Source organism: Danio rerio, chromosome 9 (genome assembly GCF_049306965.1).
Source record: "Danio rerio strain Tuebingen ecotype United States chromosome 9, GRCz12tu, whole genome shotgun sequence".
NCBI lineage: Eukaryota > Metazoa > Chordata > Actinopteri > Cypriniformes > Danionidae > Danio > Danio rerio.
This window is the reverse complement of record NC_133184.1, coordinates 9,090,722-9,111,084: the sequence shown is the minus strand read 5'-3', so window position 1 is coordinate 9,111,084 and position 20,363 is coordinate 9,090,722. Positions and strand designations below refer to the sequence as shown.

At 35.9% G+C, this 20,363-nt stretch overlaps 1 protein-coding gene across 5 annotated transcripts in view; it reads left to right on the top strand.

The window, feature by feature from the left end:
• Positions 1-589: 589 nt before the first annotated feature.
• LOC137496448 (uncharacterized) overlaps positions 590-20,363 on the top strand; it is a 35,315-nt gene continuing 15,541 nt past the window's right edge. The window contains exons 1-5 of one of the 5 annotated variants that reach the window (XM_068223548.2): positions 716-948; positions 5,066-5,171; positions 6,732-7,034; positions 7,606-7,884; positions 15,240-15,625. In XM_068223548.2, coding sequence (XP_068079649.1) covers positions 5,099-5,171; positions 6,732-7,034; positions 7,606-7,884; positions 15,240-15,289 — 705 coding nt within the window. In that variant the 5' untranslated portion in view covers positions 716-948; positions 5,066-5,098 and the 3' untranslated portion in view covers positions 15,290-15,625. Of the gene's footprint in view, positions 949-5,065; positions 5,172-5,481; positions 5,532-6,731; positions 7,035-7,605; positions 7,885-15,239; positions 15,626-18,660; positions 18,894-20,363 lie in introns of those variants that run through there. The other 4 variants (XM_068223549.2, XM_073912490.1, XM_073912489.1 and 1 more) reach the window with 4 other exon arrangements.

Genomic DNA, 20,363 nt, shown 5'->3' with positions numbered 1-20,363 from the left:
CTACTACTAGTTAATACATTTCATATATATTAAATATTATGACATGGTGGCTCAGTGGTTAGCACAGTCGCCTTACAGCAAAAACGTCACTGGTTCGAGCCCCAGCTGGGTCAGCGTTTCTGTATGGAGTTTGCATGTTTCCTCCGGGTGCTCTGGTTTCTCCTTTAGTCCAAAGACATGCATTATGGGTGAATTGGGTAAGCTAAATTGGCCGTAGTGAGTGTAAATGTGAAAGTGCATGGGTGTTTCCCAGTACTAGGTTGCAGCTGGAAGAGCATCCGCTGTGTATAACATTTGCTGGATAAGTTGGCGGTTCACTCCACTGTGGCGATTCATTGAATGAATAAAAATTGTATATTAACTTTGGTTTGTTTATAAATTAATACTAACGAATGATTAAATAATATTTTTTTATATTAATTAATAGCATTAACTAATGAATCTATTTAAATAAATGTTGTAAATGCATTTGTTTTAACAGATTTAGTTTGTTTGCTTTTTTCAAACGAGGATATTATTGTGATATCATGACTATGTTCCCAGAGTGAGGTTGTCACATTTATCATTCTGTAGGTGCAGATTTGCCAGCACACACACACACACACACACACACACACACACACAGAGAGAGAGAGAGAGAGAGAGAGAGAGAGATTCAAAACATAATTAACTGACCTAAAGGTCAGATCTGAGTTTCACACATACTTTTCAATCCGGACTGGGGCTGAACACCTCCAGCTCTATTTTAACCTGCAGAGACATGGAGACATACACATATACCAGCGTCTGCATTGCTGTCACGTCTCTGCGTCACCGCCTTTCATCATCCCAGCGCTTGCAGACCTGACTCATGGATCATGTAAAAATGAGTATGTGGATCCTGCAGACTCCTGCTGATGCCGGTTTGAAAGCCTACCACTGCACTTCCTTTTGAATGGACATTAGAAGGTAAGCCGTCAGCTTTCCGTGTCGAGCTGTTTGTATCGATTGCTCTGTTGTGTCACTGTAGGGCCGGGTCATTTCTGACGCACCTGCAATGACGCCCTCAACCCCCCCTATGGTCAGTCTGACCGACCTAGACAAACAGAGACGGTAGGAGGGAGTGCTAAAAACAGTTTCATGTTTACCAACTGATAGCACACAAATCCACATTCCTCCGGTGTAGATAACAGGAGAGCTCTGGGAAACTGACTGGGACTGGAGCCAAGCAGACTTGGAGAGGAAATAAAGCGCATTCAGAAATTATTCACACTCATTTAAACAAAAAACAGTCATTTATTAAACAAAACAAATGAAATAACTGAAATCGTAAGTGTTTCGTAAGTGTTTGGAGGCTTAAAGAGCTCATAATATATTCTCTGATCTTTGATCTACAATGTAAAAATATATTGTATGTGTTTCACAAATGTTGTCTGTTTATTTTAAGAGCCCCTATTATGCATTGAGAAAGGTCATATTTTAGTTTTGGCTGTCTCTAACAACAGGATGATAAAAAAGTTTTAAAAACACTTTCATTGTCTTATAATGTGCGTTTATTTTTACCGAATTATCCCAAAGACTGCTATATTATTCATTCGGTGATTTATATATTCCCAAACCAACCCAGGCTCATTCTGTAAACGTAGCCCCGCAGACGTTTCTGGAGAACGCAAAATACGTCCCGGGACGTATTTGTGCAACTTTTGTTTTCACGAATCCGCGAGAGGCCATTCGCGCTCGCGCTGTTCTCGTGGAAAAGCCGGCGGAGGCCGCTGTCGAGCAACTGTCTGTCCGACTGACTGGAGAACTGAATGATTGATTGACTGGGTGGCTGGCTAATCGGCCGACCCAGCCACCCTCCTCCTCCTCCTTCTTCCCTAAACCCAAGTGACGATTTACAAAAGCCATCCAGCAATAAGAAAAGCCCTTGTCCGATTTTGACCGCTTTTTCGGATTTCGCCGCATTCTCGCCCCATTACGAACTCGTTCGCTTTATTTTTTGGATTCTGTTTTTTTTGTCTTACCTGATTTCTGAAACCGCTCTTCCCTGAACTCGAACCCGTTCGTACGTCACGGCCGGCTCCTCCTCCTCCGGGCCTCCGCTCCGCCGACGTAACACGACGAGCTAACCGGACAAATTTGTTGCGGCGGGAAAGCCCTCCAAACGGAGGCGAGCCGTCAGCCCAGCCGGTGAGCGCGAAGAAGAGGAGCGGCGTCACGCCGCCTCATAGCGTTTGCTTGAAAAAACCTAAATGCGGCCATATGTACCTCCGGCCATGTAAATCGTGGTCTCCAAAAACGTCCACGGGGCTACATTTTCAGAATGAGCCTGGGTTGTCTCAAACCCCTTCTTTGTGTAAGGCTAATCTGCGCTGAATGGACCGATGACCCAGTCTATTGTGATTGGTTGACTGCATTCAGCACAAGACAGAGAGAAATGCCCACCACTGCTATGAAGTGGCACACAGAGTATGTGTGTGCCCAATGCAGGAATGCAATAAAGCAATGCAGTTAAACACCAGCATATACTCTGCTCTTAAACCTAACACCAAGTAATAACAAAGACACACATTCAGTATTAATCCACACAGTGGCAAAAGTTGAACCATTTTGAAAATTGACCATGAGAGCTGATGATGGCCATAGCAACAAGAAACGGCAGAGAGTCACGAGTTCAAAAACGTTTCAAAGGGACTTAAACCCCCTTGCCTCAGCAGAGTGTTTTCACACCTCTAGTTTGAAAAAAGTCAGGAAAGTGGGTGAGTCCAGCTCTGTGCAGGTAGGAGTGTCGGGAGAGGGAAAGAGGAAAGGTTTTGCATAAAAATAAGAGTTTCCGTTTGGGCATGCACTGATTTTTACAAAGGCAAAACAAACACAGAAGGGAGAAAGACAGTGACTTTGTTTAAATGGACATCAGTAATCAAATTATTTGCCAATTTATTAAATTGTCGACTTTAACTGCGGTTTGGCACTTTCACTTTCATTCAGAAACATTTCATGCATGCCCCCTGTGACAAACGAGATATTGGTTGCGTGAAAATGCTGGAAGAGTGTTGTTTTAATGGAATGTTTGATACCCTATGGTGAATGGCAGAAAAAAAAAACTCTGCATTTGTCGGTAACTTAGATACACTTGGAGGGTAGCATCAGAAAGCTGTGTGTCTATAGACTATCCTGTCACAAAATCTGTCAAAAATCCTACACGACCGTAATAGTTTGATTGCCTTTAAATTTTTACACTCGGAGAGCAGCATTTACAGCGGATCTTTCAGTCCATAATATTGTATTGATATATTGAATGAGTACTTCTGATGACTCAAACTAACTTTGCCTCTTAGTTAACAAACAAAGAACGCTGTTCACACACTTAGAGTACCAAATCTTTAGAGACAGGACAATCAACATCCGTTAGAGCCATGTCTTTTTTAAAAGGAGACAAGCAGCAAATCCACATTTCACCACTTCCAGATGCAAAAATCTCTTAGGTAAAAATGTTTCTTACAAACATATTTCTGTCTTGTGCATTGTTTTCCACAGTTCAGCTGCACTCTCCTCGCAGGGAAATGAAAACAAAACCTTTGTTGCAGCACATTTATAAACGCAACACTGACGACCCATGTCTCCAAACAATTATTTTTCTTCCACTTGTTTTGGCAACACAACGTGGTGACTCTCTGCCGTCTGAACACTGGTCTTGGAAGCTATCATGCAAATTAATTAGGTTCATACACATTAGAGCGCACTGATTGGTTTGAACCAAGTCTTTCTCGTGAATTAATGCTGCACACTCAAGCGTGTCATGTTGTACTCGCTCGAAATAACGCAAAAACAACCAATTTTCACTTTTTTTTTCACTTGTCCTAATAGTGTTTATAGCAACGTGGGACACATATATGACTGTCAACATCTCAAAAACTGTGTTTGGTGTTTAGTGACCCTTTAAATCGGTAAAGAAAGAAGCACGCGTCACGTTTTCAACGTGGTTTTGGACACATTATGAGAACAGTCCCATGAAGATTTAACCTGAAAGGTACAGTTTAAGCACTAATTACAATAGATAAGTGATTACAGCAAGGGCAAATGCAACTTACAACACACATTTAAATACATATTAAATACATAACACTTACATGTTATGATCTGGAGCAGGGGTGTTTAAACTCGGTCCTGGAGGGAAAGTGTCCTGGAGAGCTTTTCTCCAACTTGCTTTAACACACCTGCCACAAAGTTTCTAGTATCTACTAAGAGCTTGATTAGCTGGTTCAGGTGTGTTCGATTAGGTTTGGATTTAAACTCTCCAGGACACCAGCCCTCCAGGACCGAGTTTGGACACCCCTGATCTGGAGGAAGACGAAACTGATCCATATTAACTGTAACAGACAAAGTCCCTAGTCTCAGCTGCGCTTTCCTTTAATAGCAAATGGTTGGCGAATCTTGCATTGCAGCGTAGGTTATTGTATCAATCAACAAAAAAAATGACTGGAACAAACACAGCACTAGGTTGGATATACTGTGGTATTGTTGTAAAAATGAAAATCAACCCTTTATTCCCTGCAGCTGAATTTCAATCTGTCAGTGATCGTCATCTCAGCTCCACTAGTGTCTAAAGGGAAAGCGCATTTACATTTCATCTGACCTAAAACTACATATTTGGTGATACACCGTATTGGCGTCAGTGCATTCAAGCAAAATATCCAAACCCAACTCGATTTGTTGATTTGACTCTGAGTTGACTATTTTGTTAAAGAGTAAATATTTTTAAACACAGTGCACTTTCAGATTTAAGCCTCAATGTTTTCATTCACTTAGAGCTGGTACACAATACATGGAGGGTCATTTTACTGATTATTAAATGAACCAATGAAAATATAACACCTACTACAAACCTTTGAACTACGAACACCTACTGCATTTTCTTCTTCCGGGCAGAAAACACTCTTGCACCACTGGTGTGAACAAGACAGGAAGTGGGCATTTTTGTGGGGGAGGATTATCAACTGATAGGCCATTAGCGGTGTACAAAAATATTATTGCTCAAGCAAACAAAAGGAGAATAACTCAGACAAAGGAAAAATCTCATTTAAAGGTGTGTGAAGAGAAGTCTGACTACGAATTTGTTATGATGGGAAACGGTGGGACACTGGTGTTGGTCATTCTCACATCCATCTTTATGGCAAGAAGTCACACAAAAGGTGAGTTTAAACTGCCTCTAATATTGTTTTTAGATGAATGGTTTGGCCATCCAGTGCAGATTTTTCTTAGCCCAACATCATTTGTTTGCAGATGCCACTTATTTGCTACTTTTGTTTGGTGGCTTACCAATGCGGTTACACTGAGACTAACACGACTGATCAAATCAATCTACTTGTTTGGTGCGCATGCAATTGACTCTTTTTGACTCCAACTGACATTTTGACTTGTGTGAATGATTGTGTTTCCATGCACGTGCCAAATGTTCACGTTAATCTGCTAACCTGCTGTGCCACTAACTGACTTACAAGATAAAGACACTGAAAGTCAACAGAAGGAAGCTGCTTTGATAAAAATGACAGGTCAGACAATATACACCTTTACTTATTCATTCCTTTAAACTAAAAATGTTTTACTTGCTTGTTCAAAATACTTATTTAAAATGAGCTGAAACAACACAACTTTTGAGATCCTTTGATGACAACTTACTTGTTTAATGTTTGATCCACTTAAATTTGTCAGGTTAACTCATTCATTATATATATACAGGTGTAGTCAGACTTATTAGCCCTCCCTTTCAATTTTATTTTCTTTTTTAAATATTTTCCAAATGATGTTTAACAGAGCAACGAAATTTTCAAAGTATGTCTGATAATATTTTTTCTTCTGGTGAAAGTCTTATTTGTTTTATTTCGGCTAGAATAAAAGCACTTTTCAATTTTTTTTAAACATCATTTTGAGGAAAAAATTATTAGCCCCCTTAAGCTATTTTTCCGACAGTCTACAGAACAAACCATCATTATACAATAACTTGCCTAATTACCCTAACCTGCCTAGTTAACCTAATTAACATAGTTAAGCCTTTAAATGTCACATTAAGCTGTATAGAAGTGTCTTGAAAAATATCTAGTAAAATATTATTTACTGTCATCATAGCAAAGATAAAATAAATCAGTTATTATAAATAAGTTATTAAAACTTTTATGTTTAGAAATGTGTTGCAAAAAATCTCTCCGTTAAACAGAAATTGATAAAAGAAAAATAAACAGGGGGGGTAAAACTTATATATATATATATATATATATATATATATATATATATATATATATATATATATATATATATATATATATATATAATATTGTAAATCAAACAAACAAGCAATAAGGTACCAAAAGTAAAACGGTCCTAAAGAAACTTTTAGTTAAATATCGTAGGACTACCTGCACACTTTTCTTACTTTTGTAAAATAATATGTACATTTTGGGAGTAATAAGCTTATAGATCACTAAGTAAATTTAGTTTAAAGAATTTGAAAGAAAGGTATTTACATAGATTAATAGTTTGCAAGCGGAAAATCATCTGTGTTTCTAATTGTAGAACTCTTGCAATACCAGATTGAACGGAACAAATTGACTGTGGTATACAGTAAGAAGTTAGAACAGAGCTGTTGTATATGTTGTGACTATTTTAGCGATGAAGGAAGAGACACATCAAAAAACATAGTTTGAGTAAATGTTTATTTTAACTTAATCCAATTTTTTATTTTTTTATTTTTTCAGATTTCAAAAATCTGATATTTATGGAAAGCAGCGATGTCACTTTATGGTGTGGCAAGGTCACTAAATTTAAGTGGGACGATTTAATTTATATCGTGTGGAGCGTCAGCACGCAAAGCAACAAATGTTATATTGGATTGTCCCCCAAACCGTACGACACCTGTAAAGATGGAAAGAAGCTGCACAATTCTACAGATGGAGTTTCTTTGTCAATTCCCAACATTTCAATGCAAGACGAAGGATTTTACATCTGTGATTTATCATATGAAGGAGTAACCTATAATAGTTTAAATATTTCTGTCAGTGGTGAGTACTTTTATTTATTCAATTTCCTTCGGCTTAATCCCTTATTTATCAGAGGTTGCCACTGCGGAATGAACCACCAACTATTCTGGCATATGTTTTATTCAGTGGATTCCCTTCCAGCTGCAAACCAGTACTGGGAAACATACACTCTTGCATTCACACACGCACTCATACATTATGGTCAATTTAGTTTTTCTAAATCACCTTTAGCGCATGACTTTGGACTGTGGGGGAAACCAAAGCACCTGGAGGAAACCAACACTGCAAGAACTCCACACAGAAATGCCAACTGTCCCAGCTGGGACTCAAATCAGCTGCCTTCTTGCTGTGAGGTGACAGTGCTAACTGTGAGCCAGCAAAAATTATCAAAAGCCTGAAAATGGCTGAGGTTTACTTATCATGTTTGGTAGAATTCTACTAATTTATGTCATAGTTTTATGATAATTATATGCCTCAACTAGTGATTGGACACAGACAAAAATCATATTAGAGATTAAACCAAAACCATTATACTGACTATTCTAATGCTGATATTTCAGTTAAATTTGACTTTAACGTTCTTTGTTTACAGTTGTCCATCTTTCCACCCATCTGGAAAGTGATAATGGTAAGAAGATTGCTGTCTGTAAGGCCAGACATACAATGATAGAACCCACTCTTCACTGGGAACCTCCCCTAAGCGTTTTGTACAGCTATTTTACTGTCGACTACAACAACGCATCCTCCACTATTGAGAATCGTGTGTATCTGGATGATCATTTCAACATCATTGAGCTTGTCTGTGTGGCCACATACCCATCTCCCATGTCCGGCTCTGTACGGCTAAAGAAGACTCTACAACTTCCATCAGGTGAAGAAATTAAAAATTATGTTTATTATGATTATTTTGTTTAGTTGAAGGTCCTTAGTAATTTAGCCTGAAGTTTTGTTTCAAAAGTTTTTCCCAGCAGATGAAAGTTAACAGATGAAAAGATTTTATCTTTAATTTTTTTTTTTTGTTTGTTTGTTTTTGTTAGCAAACAAAAAGTTGCTTTTTTTGGTGAATAAGTTGAAACATTGAAACATGTATCATGTTATCTAAAATTAATCCTACATCATTAGCATTATCTAGGATCATTACCAGTGGTGTAAAGTAACTAATTACAAATATTCAAATTACTGTAATTGAGTAGTTTTCCTCAGGAAATGTATTTAATAATTTACTAAGTAGTTTTAGGGCGAAGCAGTGGCGCAGTAGGTAGTGCTGTCGCTGGGTCGATCCTTGGCTCAGTTGGCATTTCTGTGTGGAGTGCATGTTCTCCCTGCATTTGCATGGGTTTCCTCTGGTTGCTCTGGTTTCCCCAACAGTCCAAAGACATGCCGTACAGGTGAATTGAGTAGGCTAAATTGTCTGTAGTGTATTAGTGTGACTGTGAATGTGTGTATGGATGTTTGCCAGAGATGGGTTGCAGCTGGAAGGGCATCTGCTGCGTAAAAACATGCTGGATAAGTTGGCGGTTCATTCTGCTGTGGTGACCCCAGATTAATAAAGCGACTAAGCCGACAATTTAAATGAATGAATGAATAAGTAGTTTTAAAATCTGTACTTTTACTTTCCCTTGAGTACATTTTCAGTGCTGTATCGGTACTTTTGCTCCACTACTTCCCTTCAACCTGCTGTCCCCACTTTTTTTTCTTGTCTATGGAGATTAGAAAAATCAGTCCTGTGATTCCTGTTTAATAAAATCGCACATGGAAGGTATATCGCATCATAATGAACTACCTAAAGACATGGGCGATTTATAATTGCAGCAAACATTTTGGAAGCATTAAAAATGTCTTAGAAGATGTCAAAAATCTTTACATGCATTGACCCAGAGACTGTTTAGATGCATGCCACTGATGAGAAGATGACAGATGTTTAATGTATGATGACCGAAATGGCCTTAAACACCCAGCAGGCACAAAACGTCAACATAATGTCAAATTGACGTTGTACCTCATCGTCATGGGGACCTTGCATTTTGTTTGGAAATAAAAATCGGGTTGATGTCAGAACTCAACATCAGATCAATGTCCAACCTAAACCTACCAAATATAAATGTCTAATGATGTCACAGCTTGACGTTGTGTTGACGTAACCACTATGATGTCAATCAGACATTGGATTTTGGTTGCCATACCTGATGAATAAATGTCAGTTGGTTTAAGATGTTGGTTCGACGTTGGATTTTAGTCACTATCTAACGACCAAAAATCAACAAAATATCACCGTAATTTGAAGTCATTATTGGACATCAAAATAACGTCCCTAGATGCTGGCAAGACAATGAATTTTGGTCACCTGACATCACAACCTAAATCTAGCCTAATATTGACGTCTTATGATGTTGTGTGCCTGCTGGACAATAGTTAGATGCACTACAGAATGTTACGTTTACACACACATGCAGAAATTACATGTAAATGCATCAGCTTTTAACAGCATAATACTCACTACTCACTACTTTTGAGTACTTTAGAAAGGGCTACTTTTTACTCATACTTTGAGTAGTATTTTCTACAGATACTTTTACTCGACTTACACTACATTTTTAAGCAAGTAATGGTACTTTTACTCGAGTATGATTTTTCATTACTCATTCCACCACTGGTCATTACATGTAAACTATTTTGGGGATCAGTCAAACAACTCTATTCCGTATACAGTTAGTTCAAAATGCTGCTGCAAGGCTTTTAACCGGTACCAAGAAACATGACCACATCTTTGCACTGGTTGCCTGTGCACCATCATGCCACTTTTAAAATTCCTCTCTTGGTGTTTAAATCACTAAATGGCTTGGCTCAGATCTGTTAACTGAACATCAGCCTGGTTGGTCTCTTCGGTCATCAAACCTAAGATTATTATGCATAACTGAGTCGAGGCTGAAATGCAGGGGTGACCGTGCTTTCGCAGTTGGCGGTCCTAGATTGTAGAATGCTCTGCCCCTCTATATTAGACCTATGTCATCTCTGTCTGTTTTTAAATCTAGGTTAAAGACTTACCTTTTTGATTTGGCACTGAGTGTGTCAAAGAGAATTGTGAGAATTGTTTGTTTTAGCTATGATTTTATATCTTTCTCTTTGTGATTTGTATTGTGCAGCACATTGGTCAACCTTCGGTTGTGTTTAATAAAGCTGTATAAATAAAATTGTCATTGACATCATACAAAGGATTTATAATGCATAAATAGTCCACACTTTAGGTTAGGTCACAAAACTGCATAAAGTTGTGTTGATAAAATATTAAATAACATACAGAGTAACTATTACTATATGCCTGAATAATAAGATATATAAACGTTCCTTTGAATAGTTTATCAATTATTGTCTTACTCTTTCTAAATGATCTTAAAAAACCACCAACTTTGTAAAAAATACAACACTTAATTTAGTAGTGAAAAAATCATTAACAAAGTATGAAAATACAATCATTAAACATGTGCTTTTAAGTCAAGAACACAGCTGTAGTTATATTAATGTTCTTAAGGTGAATGCGTACCTTGGCACTAAAGGTCAAACAACAAAAAATAAGGTCAAGAATCTTGGTGTGACTCTGAAGTCAGATCTGAGTTTCAATAGTCATGTCAAAGCAGTTAGTAAATCAGCATACTATCATCTCAAAAAACATTGCAAGAATTAGATGCTTTTTTTCCAGTGAAGCCTTGTTCATGCTTTCATCAGCTGCAGGGTGGATTACTGTAACGGCCTCCTCACTGGCCTTCCCAAAAAGACAGTCAGACAGTTACAGCTTATCCAGAACGCTGCGACCAGGATTCTGACCAGAACCAGGAAATCAGAGCACATCACACCTGTCCTCTGGTCTTTACACTGGCTCCCAGTTACATTCAGAATAGATTTTAAAGTATTAAAATTGGTCTACAAATCACTAAATGGCCTAGGACCTTAATACATTACAGATATGCTCACTGAATACAAACCTAACAGATCACTCAAATCTTTTAAATCTGATCACTTTCAGATCATAGAAGTTCCAAGAGTTCAGTCAAAGCAGGGTGAATCGACTTTTAGCTACTACGCCCCTCGCTGCTGGAATCAGCTTCCAGAAATGATCAGATGTGCTCCAACATTAGGCACGTTCAAATCAAGACTGAAAACACATCTGTTTAGCTGTGCCTTTAATTTCATTCTTTAATAACACATTTAATCTGTTCTTATGTTTTTTTGTAATTTTTTTATTAGTTTTGTTTTATTTCATTATTTTTATTATTTGTTTTTATTTTCTTATACTTGTTTCTTTTATTCCGGTTTATGTAAAGCACTTTGAATTGCCACTGTGTATGAAATGTGCTATATAAATAAATTTGCCTTGCCTTGCCTTGCCTAGAATTATTGCTAAACAAATGATGAACTAACTGTTTGCTAACGCTTAATAAATGAACTTAAGATCCAGGATTCAGGTTTTAAGTTATTTAAATATGCAGATGATATGGCACTTGTTGGACGGTTGACTAAAATAGGAACAGAAGGAGATACCTCGTAATATAAATATATACATATGCTCCAAAACTGATGTAAAAAGAGTTCACTGGAGATCAATTTTAATAAAACCAAGGAGATGATAATTAGCAGAAATAAAAAAGTGCTTAGTCAAGGGTTGAAACCGCTGGTCCTTGAGGGACATGAAATAGAGACAGTTGACTGTTTTAAATATTTAGGATCACTTATTGATAGTGGACTAACATTTGCTGCAAATGCAGAGTGCATTTTTAAAAAAGCAATGCAGAGATTATACCTCATTAGGAGGTTACAACAATTTGGTGTGAGTCAAGATGTCCTTGAGATGGTATACAAGAACTTGGTTGAAAGTGTTGTGAGTTTTAACATGATGGCATGGTATGGACTGTTGCCAATGAAGGAAAAGCAAAAACTGTGTCGAGTAGTAAAAATTGGCAGTACAATTGTAGGTAAAGCGGAAAAACAACCAAATGAAATTTATTAAATGAGAATGAGACAGAAAGCACACATCATTGTTGAAGATTGTTCCCATCCCTTAAATATCAAATTTCAGCTCTTGCCATCAAAAAGACGTTTTAGGCAACCTCAAGTAAAGAAAAATGTGTATCAAATGTCCTTTGTGCCAAGCGCCATTAGAATTTTAAATACTGGGTTTTAATTATGTGTAGGGTTTTAAATTGTGTTTTTAATGTGATATATGTGAGGACGTTGAATGTATTTGTGTTGAATGTTTTTTCTGTGATGTGTGTAATGTAAACGCTGATGTGGTTGTGTGGTGAAGCCAAAGATAAATTTCCACTTGTGGACAATAAAGAAAGTAAAGTTAATAGTTGCAGTTATTATGAAGCGTTGCCTTATTTTGGCAAATAACTGTATGTCAAGATATGTTCAACATTTAACCTGACAAAAATAACTAGCTAAACGAGGAACTGTATGAACAGCTCAGACAGGAATCTTATGGATTTTAGTGTTTAAGAAACAACCCACTTCTCTTATATGTGTTGGACATTAACTAAATGAAGAAAGGGAGAGGCTCCTCATGTTTGGTCATTGTGAGATTATCTGCCATGGGTGTGACGGCAGTTACTCATACATTTACTATTTAATAAAAATCAAGTTATTCATTAAAGGGAGAGTCCACCCAAAAAAAAAAAAAAAAAAACTACTGATTTACTATTTGCTTTCAATGCTTTTCCAAAGTGTTTTGCCCTCCATTTAAACACAAAAGAAAATATTTTGAGGAATAGTGGTAACCAGGAAGCCAGCGATGGCAATTTATTTTCATAGTTGGCAAAAATATACAATTGAAGTTAGAATTATTAGCCCCCCTGAATTATGAGCCCCCCTGTTTATTTTTCCCCAATTTCCGTTTAACAGAAAGAAGATTTTTTTCAACACATTTATAAACATAATAGTTTTAATAACTCATTTCTAATAACTGATTTCTTTTATCTTTGCCATGTTGACATTAAATAATATTTTACTATATTTTTTTCAAGATACCAGTATTCAGCTTAAAGTGAAATTTAAAGGCTTAACTAGGTTAATTGACAAGTTAATAGGCAAGTTAGGGTAATTAGGCAAGTCATTGCATAATGATGGCTTGTTCTGTAGACTGTCTGACAAATATTGCTTAAGGGGTTTAATAATATAGTCCCTAAAATGTTTTTTTAATTTATTTTATTTTTTTTTACTGATTTCATCCTAGCCAAAATAAAACAAAAAAGACTTTCTCCAGAGGAAAAAATATTATCGGAAATACTGTGAAAAATTCCTTGATCTGTTAAAGGGCCATGAAATCTCAGCAGGGTGTTTTCACACCTCTAGTTTGAAAAAAAAAAGTCAGGAAATTGGGTGAGTCCAGCTTTGTTTAGGTGGGAGTGTTCAGTGATGAAGGAGGGAAGGGTTTGCATGAAAAGTGGAGTTTCATTACATGCACTACATTTGATCTTCACAGCGACAACACAAACAAAGACGCAGGGGAGACAGAAAGGGATTCAGCGAGCAGCATTTACCGTGGATCTGAGAGCTGTGTGGAAGTGGAGGATTTTCAGGCCAAAGTATTGTAAAGATATTACTGTAAAGTTAATAACTAAATAGTTTTGACTAAGGTGTGTATTCAAAACCTTAAAAACGTACTGTTGACGATACTAACTTCGCCATCTGAATAAGACAGGACAGAGAAGGACAATCAACACCAACTGGAACTGTGTCTTTTTTAAAAAGGAGACGAGTGGCAATTTCTGATTTCACTATTTACAGATTCGCAAAGCTCTTGGGTAAAAAATGCTGCTTCGAAAAACTTGCAAGATGTGCTCTCTTTGTGGAGAAATGGAAACAAAACATTCGTTGTGGCACTTTTATAAATGCAACACTGACAACCTCTGAACTCTTCTACTTCCACTTGTTTGAATTACAGTTGGCAACACAATGTTGCGTCTCTCTTAAAACTGTAGCAAGGAGTCTTCGAAGCTTTATCTAGACCCAGATAGAATGTTTGGATATTTTTGGCTATTTCTGCTGAGAATTTTGTAATATATATCTGCAGATTTATGCAGAATGATTTTGGGAGTATCATAACTAAATACTTAATATATTAAATAAAAATAAAACATTTACATTTAACGTTTATTTAATGTTTACTATGCAAATCCAATTAGATCCACTTATTTGGCAAACAAAGCAAGTCACTCATTTAATGTATCTAAACGACAGAAAATATATCTTAACATGTTCTATGAACATTTTTAATATTACTATTATTATATAACAATAATATTAGTGAAATGATTTTAAAAACTGAATAAATATAAATTTACACACATTTACACAAGTAAATACATAATCTCAATGATGGGCTCAAAATCTGTGGATTTCTATGCGCGCAGACTCCATGTGGGCCTAGCTATATCATGCATATTAATGAAGTCGCATGACATTCACAATAGAGTGCGCTGATTGGTTTGAACCAAGTCTTTCTCATGAGTTATTGAACAGATGTGCTGAAAACTCAATGACGCCATGTTGCACTGGCTGGTACAGACAGCCAATCTCCATGCGGGAATTTACACAATGATCTCATTGACGTAACATAGCTTCAAAATTTCGTTTTTTAAACCAGAAGAATGAATTTGCTCAAATCAACGCAAAAACAACCAATTGTCACTTTTTAGTGAAATATATGTATCCTAATAGTGTTTTTAGCAACGTGGGACACATATATGACTGTCAACAGCTCAAAAAATGTGCTTTGGCATTTCATGACCCATGAAACATCATTAGGAAATATTTAAAAAAGAAGAAAAAATAACTTCTACTGTGTATACTATGGGGGTCAATGGTTACTCTCAACTATCTGTTTACCAGTATTTATCATAAATTCAAATATTGAGAAAAAATATGCTGGAACCAACACTCAAAAATATAATATATTTAGCTTGTTCAAACTACTTAATTAAAATGTGCTGAAACAACACAATTATTGAGATTTCATTGGGAAAACTTATTTTTTTTATGCTCAGTCTACATAAATTTGTTAAAAGGGTTAAGTTAACTTAATCGATTTGTGTTGGGTCAACGTAAATTAATTACGTGGAACCCTGCATTTTTTACAATGAAGTAAATATCAGAACTTTATTTATATGCGGTGAACTATTCCTCATACAGTATGTCTATATCTAATTGTTCTCCTCTTCTGGCCCCTAACAGGAGAAAGATTTTGTCTCCGAATAAAGGAGGACACACCTGAGAAGAGATGAAGTGATACAGAGAAGTGTGAATGGAAAAAACGAATTTTTGAATGACCTGAGGATTAAAATTTTTTTTTATTTAATAGCTTATCCTTACAAAAAAAAAAGTATGTGTTGTGTTTATCATTAGATCAATTTTTTAATCTGGCATCTAAATGAAAAATCTTGCATGTTCTCATCTTTCTCATGATTGTAACATGATTTGATAGTGTGCCTGATGTATTTGTGTGTTGATGTATTTTTGATGCTTAAAGTGTGGTTTAAATTACTATATCTATCCAGCTTCACATACAAATCATAGTCTACAAATCATTTTCGAATAAAACCTAAGAATCTTGCAATCTTTATTTGTGGTAATCTGAAGTGATTTCATTACTTGCACATATGCAATAAAGGTCATTACTGTTGCTTGAGACAGAGAATAGCGCAATTATATCCATTCATTCTGAAATGTGGAAGGAGGTCAGGTAGAAGTGAGATTAGCTGAACATCAGCACTTATTTCGGCAGTCGTTCAGTGTCCCTCTGCCCATTACCAACTGTCTGAAAACCCATTCAGCTGAGTATGAACCATAATTACACAATTATCCTACAAAACTGACTGTAGAACAGTGCTTAGTAAACTGACTGAATGATGACTGCAATCCAGGTCATCACGACCTCATGCTGGGTCATAAGATGTAACCAAGACAAGACTAGGTTTGTTTATACTGTAAGAGTCTGAACAATGGCTTTACGTCATGGGAATGCTGAAGTCATTAATTCTCAGCAGCTTCCTGAGAAATAATGGAAAGGAACAAATATTCTGAAATTGTTTACTGGTATGGTGAATACAAAACAGATGTATACAGTAGAAATCAGTGGAAATTAAAGTGGAAATGTGAAGTTATACTAGCATAAGTAAATCAGTAGATTTTATATTTTGTTTATTACATTGATTCTGAAGCACAGTATTTAAAAAACTTAACTGAGATATTAGATACAACACTGATTAAAATTAAAACACTTCCAGTTAATGGTGTTAAGTTAGTTGTTGACCATGATGATGAGGTCCGAGGCCGCTAAAGAATGGTTCTGGAAAGCAGGTGAGACAAAAACAAAAGCCAAAAATAAAACAAACAAGTGTTTAACAGTAAGAATTTAGTAAAATCTGAAAACATGGTAAAATTCCAGCTGTCCTCATTTGGTCTGTCAGTCAGTCAGTCGACAGTGGCCTCTAGTGGATTAACGCGAGAAGAGCAGGTGCGAATGGCACTCACTTGAGAAATTTAAGATCTGAAAAAACATACACAGCCGTGTCTGGTGGATTCTCGAAAACAAAAATTGCAAAAAAATAGTACCTTCCTGGTATGTATTTGCGCTCTCAAGAAATGTATATAAGGGTACGTAGTCGGGTTGATAATCTTCCAGGCATATGGCTAAACCATTATTAGTTAATTCGGCTAACAGTTTTGACATCCATTCATAAAATGGCATCGGTAACACTTTAGAATAACTATTCGTTATAACTAGTCAATAGTCCATTAATAAACTGTTAGTTAATGAGTTATAAATGACTTATTAAATAAAAGTTAATAGTTTGTTGATTATTTATAACTGTGCCTTATAGATAGCCCATAAAGAACTTACAAGCTGTTAGTTAACATGTTATAAATGACCCGTTAACTGTATTTTAATGACTTTATAACTATACCTAATAAAATATTAATAGATCATAAACAAGCTGTTAGTAAATTACTTATTAAAGACTTGTTAAGTATCAGTTAATAGTTTATATACGTTATTGGGATGTTATTCTAAAGTTGCAATTATTCTTCATTTATTACCGGTTAGTAAATAAGGAATAGTTGCAACTTTAAAATTACGTCCCAATATCATGCAACTGGTTTAGAGTTTAGCATGATTATCAATACAAGTATTTTATTTTGAACTTTGTCCTTGAACAGCAAATATGATGCTGTGCAAACTACATTGATTTGAGTTTTATGTTTTGTTATGGGTACTGTCATATCCCCTTTTAAAAGGTCCTTTCGGTCTTTTGGGTTGTTGTGACTTAAAGATAGGTCAGGGGCACCCCAAGTTTTACTTATGAAGGGCCCAAAACCAAACTTGATTGAGGCTAGTAGGCCGAAGGTAAGTATAGTCGCATTGGTAATTTCCTAATTCATTTATTAATATTTAAAAATGAATAGAAAACATTCTATAACTATTTCAGTATTTTTTTTTTTTGACATTTTATAATGAACTTAGGGCATCATGGTGGCACAGTGGGTAGCACGATCTCCTCACAGCAATAAGGTCGCTGGTTCGAGCCTTGGCTAGGTCATTTGGCATTTCTGTGTGGAGTTTCCATGTTCTCCCTGTGTTCGCGTGGGTTTCCTCTGGGTGCACGGGTTTCCCCCACAGTCCAAAGACATGCGCTCTAGGTGGCTTGGGTAAGTAAATTGTCCAGTGTATGAGTGTGAATGTAAGAGTTTATGGATGTTTCCCAGTGACGGGTTGCAGCTGGAAGGGCACCTGCTGCATAAAACATATTCTGGATAAGTTAGCGGTTCATTCTGCTGTGGCGACCCCAGATTAATAAAGAGACTAATCCGAATCAACAATGTCTTCTGCATAGTCCTCTATTTGTCAATTGACAGTATTTGCATTTTTAAAAATCTGATCATTTACAACATGTAATTAAAACATTTAATTTCATTTTGCTTTTTGTAGCTAAGCAATAAAACAAATTAGAAATGATGATTTCTGTGTTAAAGGCATTCGCACAAACCCTTTTCATCATTCTCATTCTTCTCTCATATGGGATGGTGGGCCAAAAGAAGGGTTACAATGGGTCAACTCTGGCTCGCGGGCCCTACTTTGGGCATCTCTAGATAGATAGATAGATAGATAGATAGATAGATAGATAGATAGATAGATAGATAGATAGATAGATAGATAGATAGATAGATAGATAGATAGATAGATAGATAGATAGATAGATAGATAGATAGATAGATAGATAGATAGATAGATAGATAGATAGATTATGAAAGTTTGCTGTTTCCAGTAAAATCCATCCACGTTTCAATTGAATATATTATATGTTGAACAATGCTTTTATGATGTGTTTCTTATTATTTAAGTTTTGTTCATTCTGGATGCAACTGAATTAATATATAAATAAATATCTGAAAGCATTGTTAATTGTATTCATCCAAACAGTCCTTCCATTTTTTTTAAGATTTATAGACAACAAAAGGGGTTATGATGAGGGCATCAATTCTGCCAGCACAATAAAACAACAACATTAATTGAAACAACCAATAAAAATTTAAACAGCCAATGAAATTATGACTATCAACACATAGTGCTAACCAGCGATCTTACACTCTCTTTGAGTACACATGACTGGTGTGATGAACAAGACAGGAAGTGGGTAAGAGTGGGGGTAATATTATCAGCAGATAAGGCAAAACAGCTTTACTGCTGAAGCCGAAGAGAAAAACAAAGGAAAAGGCACATTTAAAGGTGAATAAAGATGAGTGTGAGATTTGTAAGGACTGCAAACAGTGAGACATGGTTGGTGGTCATTCTCCTAAGCATCTTTATGATAATAAGTCATGCAAAAGGTGAGTTTAAACTGATTTTGATGTAATACTCTTTAGATCTCTTTCTGTATTAATGGTTTCACCTTTCAGTCTAGCTTCTCAGTCCAACATAATTTGTTTGCAGACATAACTTACATTTATGCCTTACCAATGTGGCTAAACTGAGCTCTTTACTAATTGTCGGTCTGATAAGGTAAATGTTTTATATTGATTTAGACTTTAGTGTGACGCTTTAACTCTGATTAAAATAAGAAATCTGCTCTTTCATTTGCACGCTCTAATTTTGGGTTAGTAACTATATTGAGAGTAACAACCACATGACATTTGACCAATGTTTAATATAAACATTGTAACGTGTGTGTTGTACTTCTTGTCCTGCTATGTGATCATGTCATGAGTTTCTTTCCTCATTTGTCCATTTCTGGTTGGTTCTCTTGCCATACATATACATTCAAGCACAAACTAATGCACAAAGTTTTGCTACAGTTTCTGGTTTGAACGATGTGCTTCCTGGAAACAGTGGGCAATGAAGTTTGACATACATTTTCTCTTGGTGAGTGTGTCAAACAATTTCAGGCCAAATAGGTGCAACATGTAAATAAACCAAGCGGTGTTAAAAAGACAGGCTGCACAATGGATCTGTTACAAAAAAAAAAAAAAAGTTAATCTGTTCTGATTCATTCTGGACAAAAAGGGCAGTGACTGTGACATCAGACACATTGTGTCATATTAAACACATATGCTTATTTCATCAGGGTCTGAAATTTTTAAATAGGATATTTTATTTTTTATTATTTTATTAAATAGGATATTTTATTTTCAAATCCAGTCCACGTTCAGAATGCATAATGACTGGACTATTAGGCACAATTCCATCAGTGTATGGTTAAAAATACAATACTATTTAATTAAAGTACCATTTGTATACATGGCAGAAATCAAAAGTCTTTGTGTCATTACTAATAGACAGCTTGTTAATTGTCAAAAAAAATAAATATCACAGGGTCTGACCAAGAATCTAATCTATCTGAGAGATATATCATCCAGCATAGCACAAACAATACAGCATCCCTTCTGATTCACTTATACTATAATAATAATATTAATAATAATAAATGTTTATTTATATATAACCTCAAAATAATTGTTTTAATTGAACTGATAGACTTACAAGACTGTTGTATGTTAATTTATCTATTTATCTTATTTCATTATTTATTTTATAATTATCTTATAATTGTTTTATAACGTCTCTTTTGTTTTCATTGTCCATGTACACCTTGCCTCAATTTTACATTTTTGTCCCAGCCAGATCTATATATGATTGTAAATGTTATGCATATATGCCTTTTATTTTTATGAACCTTCCACAAATATTTTGATCAATGTTAAATGGGTGGGGGTGGGTGGTAGGGTTTTGCGTTCCTTTTTGTTGTAAGTTAAATTCACTGCAAGTACTACCAAAAGAATTTTGATGGCATATTTCTTTGT